This window comes from Ostrinia nubilalis, chromosome 9, assembly GCF_963855985.1.
Source record: "Ostrinia nubilalis chromosome 9, ilOstNubi1.1, whole genome shotgun sequence".
NCBI classification, from domain to species: Eukaryota; Metazoa; Arthropoda; class Insecta; order Lepidoptera; family Crambidae; genus Ostrinia; species Ostrinia nubilalis.
The window spans coordinates 1,607,993-1,621,355 of record NC_087096.1 but is presented as its reverse complement, the minus strand read 5'-3'; the positions used below and the strand labels follow the sequence as shown (position 1 = coordinate 1,621,355).

Sequence of the window (13,363 nt, the reverse complement as noted above, 5' to 3'; positions counted from 1 at the left end):
AAGGATATGAAGCTTCGGTTATGGATACGGTTACGGATATTAGAATAATATTATACCGGTTTCGGTTACGGTCACGGATATGAAATCATTTCAGATTATCCGAAAGTCTCGGATAATTTCGGTTACGGAATTATTAGAATTTCAAAAATGTAGGTATAATACAAATAGCAAGATGCTGCGTGAGCGTGACCCACATAGCTACTTTATGTACCAACTAAGACGACACCTATGTATGATAAAGGTAAAACAGGCTGGCATATTAGATGGTGCCAGCGAATGCCAGACAAGTTGGTAACAAATATTAAGATTTAAGGTACAATTCCAAGACGGGCCGCAGACCGCAAACTGCAACCGCAAACTGCAAAACTATGAAATCGGCAGCGCGGCATTGCAACTGCGGCGTGTATACTGCAAATTTCATAGAGTTTTGCAGTTTGGCCTTTATTCGAAACTATCCGTAACTTTTGAATCAGTTTCGGTTACGGTTATGGACATTTTTTTTATTTCGGATATCCGATAGTTTCGGTTACGGTTACGGATATCCATAACATCCCTGCTTGGTAAGATGGCCCTCTCCGTCCCGCTCATACCTTTTAAAATGGCTTCTCCACCTCACTTAAGCCAGAAACTTAAATTTTGGGCACATTAGAATAATATTTTTAACCAAGGTAGATAAAGTTAAAAACGGGATTATTTCCAATAAACAAAAATTGTCGACAATTACAGCAAGATTTTACAAAGTGTTATACCATTTTGGAATCCTTACTAAATGCGCCAAATTATGACGTCACTTGCCACACTCGCGTAGTACATTTTTTTTTCAGTACAGTCAGTTTAAACTAGGCAAAATTTTTATTTTGACATTTTTTTTGAGAAGAATGTATTTTTTTCGTCCAAGCTGGAGCAGCTGGTTTTGTAATTTTGATAACAATTTAGAGAAGCATTATTCAGGGTTACATAACAAAAAAAAAATTTGGAAAAAGTGAAGATTTGTGGCAACACGAACAAAAGGACCGTCACCTGGAGTAGAATTTTTTGATTTTTTTTAAATGGCTATTATTTTTAAAATGTGCCACATAGATTTTTTTTTATATTTTTCTGATAACCAGCACAACTTGCCTCAACACCCAGTTCCGGCTTGACGTTACATTACGGGACACCCTGTATAATGGAAAAATAGCTTTGCATAATACACATGTAGGAATGAATGGTGAACTTACCTGTGACTTCCTAAGCCTGTCGTTGAGGATCTCGTTGTTGGACTGCTCCTCGTCCAGGTCCTCTTCGAGGGCCGCTATCCGTGCTTCCAGGCGCTTCTTCTCGTCTACGAGAAGTGTGGTCTGTTGGAAAAATAAATTGATATTAGCAGTGCTATAAAGTAAGAGATAAAGTTTGTAACGATATCAGGACGAGTATCATTTCAGAACAGTACATTATAATGTGAGCGATTCACTAATCTATAATTTGAATAATTTGTGTGAGCTAACTGCGCCTCTTGATTCGAGCGAACAGTGTCTTTTCGAATCATTGCCAGTCGTTGAACGTAGGAACGTGCCTGCTTGCATCGACTGACTAGTGACAGCATGGTATCCAGGAGTTAATCATCCAACTACCAACCTCGTTAGAATGCGACTCTCCCTGGCACTCACCCGCACAACTTCCCGCGTTCGCCTCGTCCGTTCTAGAACGGCGTTGTAAAGCAGGCTACTCATCTAGCCGTGTAGCATGTAATGTATCAGATACTGTATCAAGTGAGGACATAGGCACGAGCCCGCGCGTGGTTCGCAGGGAGATCGCAGCGACCCGCCGACTGGCGGTATCACTGCGAGCACAAAGGCGGCTCGCAGTAGGATCCAGGAGCTCGCAGCTAGATACACGATGACCGTGGACAAGCCGTACTCACTTGAAGGTTGGATACGTTACAAAGTCAAAGTTAAAGTCAAAGTCAAAATTTCTTTATTTGTTTACACTAATAAATAGTTCTTAAAAATCGTCATTTTGCTCTTAAGGAGCCTCTACATGTCTCATAATCTTTTTACCCTACCAGCGCTTCGAGACCAACATTTGGCAAGTGCTGCCGCAACAAATTCAGTCACCACTGTCTGCCGGTTAATATAAATAAATAGAAATAGTAATAGTAGGTACATTCGATTCAGGAGCAGTTCACTGAATTTACCATGCATTCTTGTATGGTGTATCTTATAAGAATGGGTATACAATTAGGGCTACGTTACGTGCTACATGGCAGGTGAGTACCCTGCCTAACACCACGGCTTACAGGTGCGTAGTTAACTGTACTCTGTACCTCCTGCCCACTTCCGACTTTGTTGGCATTGTGCCTGTACCTTGGCCGCGTGGTTGGTGAGCTCGTCCAGCAAGTCGTCGCGCTCGGCCTCGGCCTGAGCTCCTCGCTGTGCTGGAGCGCCTCGGCTTCCAGCGCTTTCACTCGGCGCTCGGCCTCGCGGGCTCCAGCCGCTCCCGCTGTGTCACGTACCTTGGCCGCGTGGTTGGTGAGCTCGTCCAGCAAGTCGTCGCGCTCGGCCTCGGCCTGTCGGCGCGCGCGCTCGGCGGCGCCCAGCTCCTCGCTGTGCTGGAGCGCCTCGGCTTCCAGCGCTTTGACTCGGCGCTCGGCCTCGCGGGCTCCCGCTGTGTCACGTACCTTGGCCGCGTGGTTGGTGAGCTCGTCCAGCAAGTCGTCGCGCTCGGCCTCGGCCTGTCGGCGCGCGCGCTCGGCGGCGCCCAGCTCCTCGCTGTGCTGGAGCGCCTCGGCTTCCAGCGCTTTGACTCGGCGCTCGGCCTCGCGGGCTCCCGCTGTGTCACGTACCTTGGCCGCGTGGTTGGTGAGCTCGTCCAGCAAGTCGTCGCGCTCGGCCTCGGCCTGTCGGCGCGCGCGCTCGGCGGCGCCCAGCTCCTCGCTGTGCTGGAGCGCCTCGGCTTCCAGCGCCTTGCCTCGGCGCTCGGCCTCGCGGGCTCCAGCCGCGGCTTCTGTGTCACGTACCTTGGCCGCGTGGTTGGTGAGCTCGTCCAGCAAGTCGTCACGCTCGGCCTCGGCCTGAGCTCCTCGCTGTGCTGGAGCGCCTCGGCTTCCAGCGCCTTGACTCGGCGCTCGGCCTCGCGGGCTCCCGCTGTGTCACGTACCTTGGCCGCGTGGTTGGTGAGCTCGTCCAGCAAGTCGTCGCGCTCGGCCTCGGCCTGTCGGCGCGCGCGCTCGGCGGCGCCCAGCTCCTCGCTGTGCTGGAGCGCCTCGGCTTCCAGCGCCTTGACTCGGCGCTCGGCCTCGCGGGCCCCAGCCGCGGCCTCTTCTTTCCCCGCTCGGGCTTCTTCGGCTTCCCGGGCGGCTTCTTTGAGTTGCTGCTGGAGCTTCTTCACTTGTTTCGTCGCGTCCTCTTTGACCTGCGAGAAGAAAAAACGTATAAGTATTACTGCTCGTCTATAAATGCTGCAAAAATTCGCTACGTGCACTGAGCTGAGGACACGAGGAATTCACATTAAACTGGGAGTTAAGTAAGTGCGCTAAAACTTGCACGGATGCAAGAAATAGACACAGTACAAAATACAAATGTAAATTCTAGTCTAATTCTTAATAAAATTATTAGCTCAGATAGTCCATTTCACTACATTTTGTAGTTCACAAAAAAGATAATTTATTGAAATCCGGCTCGAAGGACCAACTTGAACAGTCAGTCTTTTTTTAACCTAATTGAAATCAGCCAAGCCCATATCCGGCTCAAAGGACCAGCACTCACTTTATTAGCCATGTGTAGCGCCTGTGTAGCATCCTTGAGGTCGGCGTCAAGCTTCTTGCGCTGCGCGCTCGTCCTCCAGCTACATCCGGCTCGAAGGACCATCGCGAGCAGCACTTACCTTGTTAGCCATGTGCAACGCTTGTGTAGCATCCTTGAGGTCAGCGTCAAGCTTCTTGCGCTGCGCCAACGCGGCGGCGCGCTGCTTTCGCTCCTCTTCCAACTCGGCCTCAAGGTCGCGTAGTTGCTTCACGATGCCGCGGCGTTTCTCCTCGCCCTGTTCCTCTTTGGCCTGGAAGAACGAAATATATGTGAAATATTGAACATAATGATATTTTGAGTGTCAAAGTCAAAGTCAAAATTTCTTTATTTGTTTAGACTAATTAATAGTTCTTCTTACAAATCGTCATTTTGCTCTTAAGGAGCCTCTACATGTCTCATAATCTTTTTACCCTACCAGCGCTTCGAGACCAACATTTGGCAAGTGCTGAGAAGAAGCGCCGCAACAAACTCAGTCACCACTGTCTGCCGGTTAATATAAATAAATAGAAATAGCAGTAGTAGGTACATTCGATTCAGGAGCAGTTCACTGAATTTACCATGCATTCTTGTATAGTGTATCTTATAAGAATGGGTATACAAAATTGCGTGGTATATTAAACAAGGTAGTGACGTGCTAATATCTAGACTTACAAATTACTTAAATACTAGTAGAAATGACTACATAAATTGGCATACATAAATTGGAATAACTTGGATTGACCAGTCCCCGAAAGCAGCGCCTGTTCAGAGTGAACCAGCCATCGCTTCACTCGACCATATTAGAGGGAATGTAACGACCCGCCTCACTACGCCACCACCCCACCAGTGACTTAATTAAAGAGCCTACTGAGGGCACTTGTCCCGCCGATGACGAGACAGTGACAGTAGTTGCATACAGTAGGATGATACTGGGTTGATACCACCCCCACATTAGGTTCATTCCTGGCTTTGATCACCCAGGTCAGTGGTTCCCAAACTTATTTAGTCTACTGCCCACTTTGAGAATAAATTATTTTTTAGCGTCCCCCATTTTTGTAGTCAAGAGTCGAGCTCAGTCGATGTCTAAGAGTCCTCCTAGTAGATGACGCCTCCCAAGTAGGGGTTGCAAGTCCCGGTACTAAGGAGTGTTACTGAATTACCGGTACCAGGTCTAAGCCAGTACCGGGAAAACCGGGAAATTCGGGAATTTCGGTACCCACGTGAATGGTTATTAAAACAAATTACCTAATTTATATAAAAAGCAACAATCGTTTAATCAACCTATTTTAGTTAAAATAATATGTTTTCTCACTTTCTATCAATGTCAAATACTGGCAGCGAAAAGAGTTAGGGACAAAACATAAATTAACTAAATTAGGTTTATAAAAAAACGCGCTATTATAAGAAATAATAAGTAGTACCCAAGTACAATCAGATAAAACAATCAGTCTTAAAAGGATAGTAATGAATTAGGAACATTATTAATATTTTTAGGGTTCCGTAGCCAAATGGCAAAAAACGGAACCCTTATAGATTCGTCATGTCTGTCTGTCTGTCCGTCCGTATGTCACAGCCATTTTTTTCCGAAACTATTAGAGCTATACTGTTGAAACTTGGTAAGTAGATGTATTCTGTGAACCGCATTAAGATTTTGATGCAAAAATAAAAAAAAATAATAAATATTGGGGGCTCCCCATACTTAGAACTGAAACTCAAAAATTTTTTTTTCGTCAAACACACGTGTGGGGTATCTATGGATAGGTCTTTAAAAATGATATCGAGGTTTCTAAAATACTTTTTTTCTAAACCGAATAGTTTGCGTGACAGACGCTTCCAAAGTGGAAAAAAGTTGGTCCCCCCCTCTAACTTCTAAAATAAGAAAATGAAAAATCTAAAAAAAAAACATATGATGTACATTATTATAAAAACTACCAACGAAAATTGTTTTGAACGAGATCTAGTTAGTAGTTTTTTTTTAATACCTCGTAAATCGTAAACCGCTTATTACCGCGTAATCTTTCATACAAATAACTAAAATTAAAAAAAAAAATTTCATAAATCAATGGCACGGAACCCTTTGTGCGTGAGTCCGACACGCACTTGGCCGGTTTTTCATTTGTTGATAGTGTGTACGTAAAAAGAGGATGGCATCTAGTCATAAAATTGTCGTTCAAAAATAAATTATTGAAGTCCCGAAAGTACCGAAATTCCCGGGAATTGCATCGTCAGTACCGGAACTAGATAAAGGATTAGATTATCGGGAATTCCCGGGAAAAATGAGTACCGGGATTTCCCGGGAGCAAACCCTACTCCCAAGCCTCTACACAACATCCCGATTTTTTTTCTGAGTCTCTTAACGCCCCCCTTTAAGCCTGCAGCGCCCACAAGGGGGCGTTATCGCCCAATTTGGGAAAGACTGACCCAGGTGATCAAAGTGGACTCCAAGCGACAATTTTGTGTCCTTTGATCACCCATGGATAAGATGACCTGGGTGATCAAAGTGGAATAGGCCCCACATTAGCGTCTTTCAAACGTCGCGGCGTCGTCGGCTCGTCAGTGCACGCTGAGCACAACTGAGCTGTGATATTATTATTCGTGCTATAGCATAGTCACAAGACTTCGCTCCGCTGTCGCCCAAATGTTATCGCCAAAGGGTTAAAATGACACTTTATTGCGTTGTAGTAAGACTCGTCACGAGTTCCCCTTTCTGTGTACTATGGTTCTACAGGATGTTAGGTAAATGGGTATATGAGCCGACACTAGCCCATGTTAACATGGGCATAATAATATAAATGGTATGGTGAAGTCAGAAAATTGATATCTTTATTTTAATTTTCATACAAATCGGATTTTATAAAATTTATTTTGTATGAAAATTAAAAAAAAAATGATGATATCAAATTTCTGACTTCACCATACCATTTATATGCCCATGTTAACATGGGCTAGTGTCGGCTCATATATCCATTTACCTAACACCCTGTATATTTACTATATCATACCTGCAGGTCACGCTCGAACTGCGCTCGCATGGCCTGCATGTTGACCTCGAGGCGTAGCTTGGCGTCTTCTGTCAGCTGCAGGTCGTCCTCGATCTCCTCGTCCTGTGTACTGTACTGTACTGTGACGTATATACCTGTAGGTCGCGCTCGAACTGCGCTCGCATGGCTTGCATGTTGACCTCGAGGCGTAGCTTGGCGTCTTCTGTCAGTTGCAGGTCGTCCTCGATCACCTCGTCCTGTGTACTGTACTGTACTGTGACGTATATACCTGTAGGTCGCGCTCGAACTGCGCTCGCATGGCCTGCATGTTGACCTCGAGGCGTAGCTTGGCGTCTTCTGTCAGCTGCAGGTCGTCCTCGATCTCCTCGTCCTGTGTACTGTACTGTACTGTGACGTATATACCTGCAGGTCGCGCTCGAACTGCGCTCGCATGGCCTGCATGTTGACCTCGAGGCGTAGCTTGGCGTCTTCTGTCAGCTGCAGGTCGTCCTCGATCTCCTCGTCCTGTGTACTGTACTGTACTGTGATGTATATACCTGTAGGTCGCGCTCGAACTGCGCGCGCATGGCCTGCATGTTGACCTCGAGGCGTAGCTTGGCGTCTTCTGGCAGTTGCAGGTCGTCCTCGATCTCCTCGTCCTGTGTACTGTACTGTGACGTATATACCTGTAGGTCGCGCTCGAACTGCGCCCGCATGGCCTGCATGTTGACCTCGAGGCGTAGCTTGGCGTCTTCTGTCAGCTGCAGGTCGTCCTCGATCTCCTCGTCCTGTGTACTGTACTGTACTGTGACGTGTATACCTGTAGGTCGCGCTCGAACTGCGCGCGCATGGCCTGCATGTTGACCTCGAGGCGTAGCTTGGCGTCTTCTGTCAGCTGCAGGTCGTCCTCGATCTCCTCGTCCTGTGTACTGTACTGTACTGTGACGTATATACCTGTAGGTCGCGCTCGAACTGCGCTCGCATGGCCTGCATGTTGACCTCGAGGCGTAGCTTGGCGTCCTCAGTCAGCTGTAGGTCGTCTTCGATCTCCTCGTCCTGTGTACTGTACTGTACTGTGACGTATATACCTGTAGGTCGCGCTCGAACTGCGCTCGCATGGCCTGCATGTTGACCTCGAGGCGTAGCTTGGCGTCCTCAGTCAGCTGTAGGTCGTCTTCGATCTCCTCGTCCTGTGTACTGTACTGTACTGTGACGTATATACCTGTAGGTCGCGCTCGAACTGCGCTCGCATGGCCTGCATGTTGACCTCGAGGCGTAGCTTGGCGTCTTCTGTCAGCTGTAGGTCGTCTTCGATCTCTTCGTTCTGCGCTCGCAACTCGGCCAGGGCGGATTCAAGCGCGCGCTTGGCTTTCTCCAGCTCGTGAACGTTCTTATCGGCAGTGCCTTGAGTATTCGCGAGCTCATCTAGCTCGGATTGGAGCACGCGTTTCGTCCGTTCTAGCTCTTCGATCTGGGGACAAGTGAGGGTAAAATTAGATGAGAGAAAAATTATATAAAATAAAGATTAATGTATGTATTTTATGGCGAATCCTCGAACATACTGAAAAAGGTTCAATACTCAATACTCAATTGTTTATTGCATAACCACATTAGCATTCACATTAGGTCTTATAATTTAGGCAGTTATACAATGTGGACCCAGTTAGGGCACAGCAACTTTAGGAAGGAGACAAAACGACGATCTTAATAGTTTGCAGTTAGCAGGTTTCCACCAGCTTTAAAGATTCATGTTTGAATTTAATGGCGAATCCTCGAACATATTTACTGAAAAAGGTTTCCACCAGCTTCAAAGTGTTCAGCACTAGCCAATGTGTGTCCCCTAGTTGTGACTGGTGATAAGGAAAGCTGTATTTAAGTTGTGTACAGTACCATAAGAATTTGATTTTAAAGATAGCATCAAAAGTGGAACAAACTTGGCCTTCTTTGGTTAGGTTTTTATTGACGGTCAAGCTGTAGATCCTGGTTACACAGGAGTTGCATTGGTGGAAACGAGAAATAAGAATAGTCCCGTAGGATCAATTAGAGAAGGGTCAAAAGTGGCACCAAGTGGTTCGTGTTATTACACACGGCGCTAGCTAGCCAGTTCCTTTTTACTTGAACTTGGCTTGACACGCTACCGCATGTCTAGATAGACAATAAGGTTACCTTCTCAGCGGCATCGTCGAGCTCGCGTGTAAGCGACAACACGCGGGTTTCTTTGTCACGCGCCTCGCGCTCCGCTTGGTCGCGCTCCGCTGCGTACCTCTCCGCTACCGCACGCTCTTCCGCCACCACCTGAAGATAAAATAATAGTAGTTAGAAACAGATGTCTTGAAATAGGACTGGAATTTGAAAAATATTATCACAACACAACAAATTCATTCAACACAAAAAGAAAAACAGAAAGCGGAATTTCATTACATCAATAAAAAATATTTTTTAAATATACATAAAATGTTAAGATCGACTTCAGGGGGCCCAGACAAAGGTCACGTTTGTAACTTTGCAGCTATTCGTATACTGCTGAGCGGGCTTCTTTTAACCGACTTAAAAAGGTGGAGTATTCACTTAAATTTTCTTTGTTTTTGCACTTTTCAAATCTATCTTACCTTATCAAAGCTCTTCTGTTTCTTTTCAAGCTCAAGTACTTTGGCGCGCTGCGCTTCCAGCTCAATGTTCGTGTCTTCCAGCTCCGCTTGAATCTTCTTTTTGCCTACAATCATAAAACATGCAGTTAGATCTATAGAATTTACAGAAATATAAAGCATTTGTACTTCAGTAGCCATTTATCAGGCCTCAAAGTGAAACATGTTGTCGGCTTTGCTTTATAAACTGAAAGAAAATTAATGTATCCGCCAGCGCAAAACAGAAACGAATTTATTTCTAATTTATGCATACGTCGACCACATTGTTCAATATATTAATATGACTTCATAAAAATTCATTATTTTTGTTCATGTAATACAGGAATAGAATCATTTGATGCACTGGTTCGTTAAAAAAATACGTTTTTAATGCATTTACTCATGATTAATGCGTATAGACAATTAGTGATTAGTTTTTACGTAATTGAGAAAATTAAACACTTGAATTAATTTCATATTGATAGCTTGTACAAATCATTTCACGCGGCATTAGCATATTTGTCTCTTAGTCGCCTCTTACAATATCAAGGGAAGAGTGGTGTCCACACGACAATTTAATACCACCAATCCGTGCACGAGAAACTTTCTTCCGTCTTTCGGTTTCCGCGCACTAGTCAACATGGACGTTTAAGCACAGAATAATAATAAGTACTACCAGGCCTGTTCATCTCCGCGAGTTCACATCGAAAACAAAACACGCACGATAGCCCACCTACAGGAGGCGATTCGACAAGGCGTCACATACGAGATACCTACGAGCGAGCATTGACACACGCACGCGTACTCTTGTATTATGGAAAAAAATAAAAAAATACTGTGTAAAAAATACTGTGCAGTATTTAACTGCCTAAATAATAATAAAAACACACAATGTACTTTTTTTAAGTTGCCTGAAGACACTGAGAGGTAAATAAGTGGTTATTATTATTCATGATAATTCATGCAAATTCATGTATTTCTTCCGACATTTTCCGCGATTTGGCACTTCACGTCACACATTAGTTTGCCGAAGTTCGCCGAGCCAGCTATTGTCAATTATTATAGGTGTCAAACAGGATAGGGTCTTTGCGCTGGTTTTCGTCCAACTATCGGAGTTGCCAACTTTGTGATCTTAAAATACCCTTACATAAATGTATCATATTATTTTATGTCGTTCGAGTGCTCATAAAGGCAGTCAACTAAAGTCCATACTGCAACGCACACACAATCCGCACCGTAACGTAAACGCCTTGCCTCGTCGATGACAGCGCGCGAAGGGCAATGACAGCTCGCAAAACACTGACGTATATCAATGTCTCATGGACTTGGCGTAACTTTAAAATAAACGTACTCGGTAGGTACATTACCCACACACTTACACGCATTATAAATACATACACGATTTAAGAAAACAACATGGCCGCAATATAGGCAATCAGCTGACAGGTATTTGTGTGTGTGTGTGTGTGCGTGTAGTTGTCAGCTGATTGCCTATAAATATGTTGTTTTCTTAAATCTTGTATGTAGGTACCTACTCGGCACAAGTCAGGTAGTTAGTGACGTCACATGAAAATGTTGCCAGAATGAGTACTGACCAAACATTTTCTATTTCTTTTTTTTTATACATCACCAGGGGTAAGTTAGAAAGAGATAAACAGCTGTTTGTCATTAATTTGTCGAATTTTTGTGTAGATCTATATTTCCTCTCCACTATTACCTCCATGTCACAAAAGGCGATACGTTGTTGATCCCTTTCCGAGTTGATTTGCCTGCTATATGACCTGAGCTATGCTTTAAAAAAATGACCCTTAGTCATCTAAGATTTAATTTTGTATGAAGAAGTTTAATAAACACTTAAAATTGTGTTTATAATGCTATCAATTAGACATACGTGCCAAAAACTTTTCCTGTCAGCACGTTTTTTTTCTAGCGCGATGATTTCTGCAATGTACCGGTGATAGAGATGGGTTTGTAGCCAGCTAGTTTGGATAATAACTGATTATTATCTATTAATAGCCATTATTAGCCATCCATTGGCTAGTAACCCTGCTATTAATAGTTTCTTACATTTTTTCTTCCACCTTTAAAATCAAATCAATATTAAAATCAAATATTACTCAAAGAAACAAAAAAGAACTAAAATATTAAAAAATATCAATGTAATGTAAAAAGAATCTAAATATAAAAAAGCAGAAACTGACTGACTTAGTGACACTCAACGCACAGCCTAAAGGGCTAAACGTAGGCACTTGAAATTTGGAAGGGACGTAGCTTAAATACCGTAGAGGTGCACTAAGAAAGGAATTACCAAAATTCCCAAGGGAACGGGAATTAGCGGGAAAATCCTTTTATATGAAAAATCTAAACCGCTTAAGTTAGACGCTTGAAATTTGGCATGTAGGTACATTAGTAAATTTAAAGCTTAGTTACAACAAGGAATTCCCGAAATTCCCACGGGAACGGGAATTAGCGGGAAAATCCTTTTGTATGAAAAATCTAAACCGCTTAAGTCAGACGCTTGAAATTTGGCATGTAGGTACATTAGTAAACGTAAAGTTTAGTTACAACAAGGAATTCCCGAAATTCCCACGGTATTGGGAATTAGCTGGAAAATCCTTTTGTATGAAAAAAGTAAACCGCTTATGTTACACGCTTGAAATTTGGCATGTAGATACCTTAGTAAACTGAAAGCTTAGTTACAACAAGGAATTCCCGAAATTCCCACGAGAACGGGAATTAGCGGGAAAATCCTTTTGTATGAAAAATCTAAACCGCTTAAGTTAGACGCTTGAAATTTGGCATGCAGGTACCTTAGTAAACTTAAAGCTTAGTTACAACAGGATTTTCCAAAATTCACACGGGAACGGGAGTTAGGAAAAAACATTTGTATGAAAAAATCTAAACCGCGTAAGATAGATGAAGGGGGTAAAACGGGATCCACGCGTACGAAGTCGCGGGCGGCCGCTAGTGCTTAATAACAGGCGATACTAAAAAAATACATAAAATACCCAGAAAATGTCAATAAATAATAAAAACTCAGATATTTTTTGACTTTTTTTATCGATAAAAATAGGTTTAGTAGTTCCGCCTATTTTCATATGTGCACTTTCTCAAGACTCATACTGTACTAGCGGCCGCCCGCGACTTCGTACGCGTGGATCCCGTTTTACCCCCTTCATCTATCTTACGCGGTTTAGATTTTTTCATACAAATGTTTTTTCCCGCTAACTCCCGTTCCCGTGGGAATTTTGCAATATCCTGTTGTAACTAAGCTTTAAGTTTACTAAGGTACCTGCATCACAGCCTGCATGCCAAATTTCAAGCGTCTAACTTAGGCGGTTTAGATTTTTCATACAAAAGGATTTTCCCGATAATTCCCGTTCACGTGGGAATTTCGGGAATTCCTTGTTGAAACTAAGCTTTCAGTTTACTAAGGTACCTACATGCCAAATTTCAAGCGTCTATCTTACGCGGTTTAGATTTTTTCATACAAATGTTTTTTCCCGCTGATTCCCGTCCCCGTTGGAATTTTGCAATATCCTGTTGTAATTAAGCTTTAAGTTTACTAAGGTACCTGCATGCCAAATTTCAAGCGTCTAACTTAAGCGGTTTAGATTTTTCATACCAAAGGATTTTCCCGCTAATTCCCGTTCCCGTAGGAATTTCGGGAATTCCTTTCTTAGTGCACCTCTACGGTACCTAAGCTACGTCCCTTCCAAATTTCAAGTACATACGTTTAGCCGTTTAGGCTGTGCGTTGATATGTCACTAAGTCAGTCAGTTTCTCCTTTTATATATTTAGATTAGACTAGCGGCCGCCCGCGATTTCGTACGCGTGGATCCCGTTTTAGCCCCTATATCTATCTTACGCGGTTTAGATTTTTTCATACATGTGTTTTTTCCCGCTAACTCCCGTTCCCGTGGGAATTTTGCAATATCCTCTTGTAACTAAGCTTTGACTTTACTAAGGTACCTGCATGCCAAATTTCAAGCGT

At 43.7% G+C, this 13,363-nt stretch overlaps 1 protein-coding gene across 1 annotated transcript in view; it reads right to left on the bottom strand.

Annotated features, from left to right (window-relative positions):
• LOC135074379 (myosin heavy chain, non-muscle) overlaps nucleotides 1–13,363 on the bottom strand; it is a 119,535-nt gene that overhangs the window by 13,554 nt on the left and 92,618 nt on the right. Inside the window, exons 19-24 of the mRNA XM_063968648.1 lie at nucleotides 9,355–9,458; nucleotides 8,912–9,040; nucleotides 7,968–8,216; nucleotides 3,865–4,035; nucleotides 3,139–3,393; nucleotides 1,221–1,340 (exon numbers count right to left, since the gene is read on the bottom strand). Of these exons, the coding sequence (XP_063824718.1) occupies nucleotides 1,221–1,340; nucleotides 3,139–3,393; nucleotides 3,865–4,035; nucleotides 7,968–8,216; nucleotides 8,912–9,040; nucleotides 9,355–9,458 (1,028 nt within the window). The remainder of the gene's footprint in view (nucleotides 1–1,220; nucleotides 1,341–3,138; nucleotides 3,394–3,864; nucleotides 4,036–7,967; nucleotides 8,217–8,911; nucleotides 9,041–9,354; nucleotides 9,459–13,363) is intronic.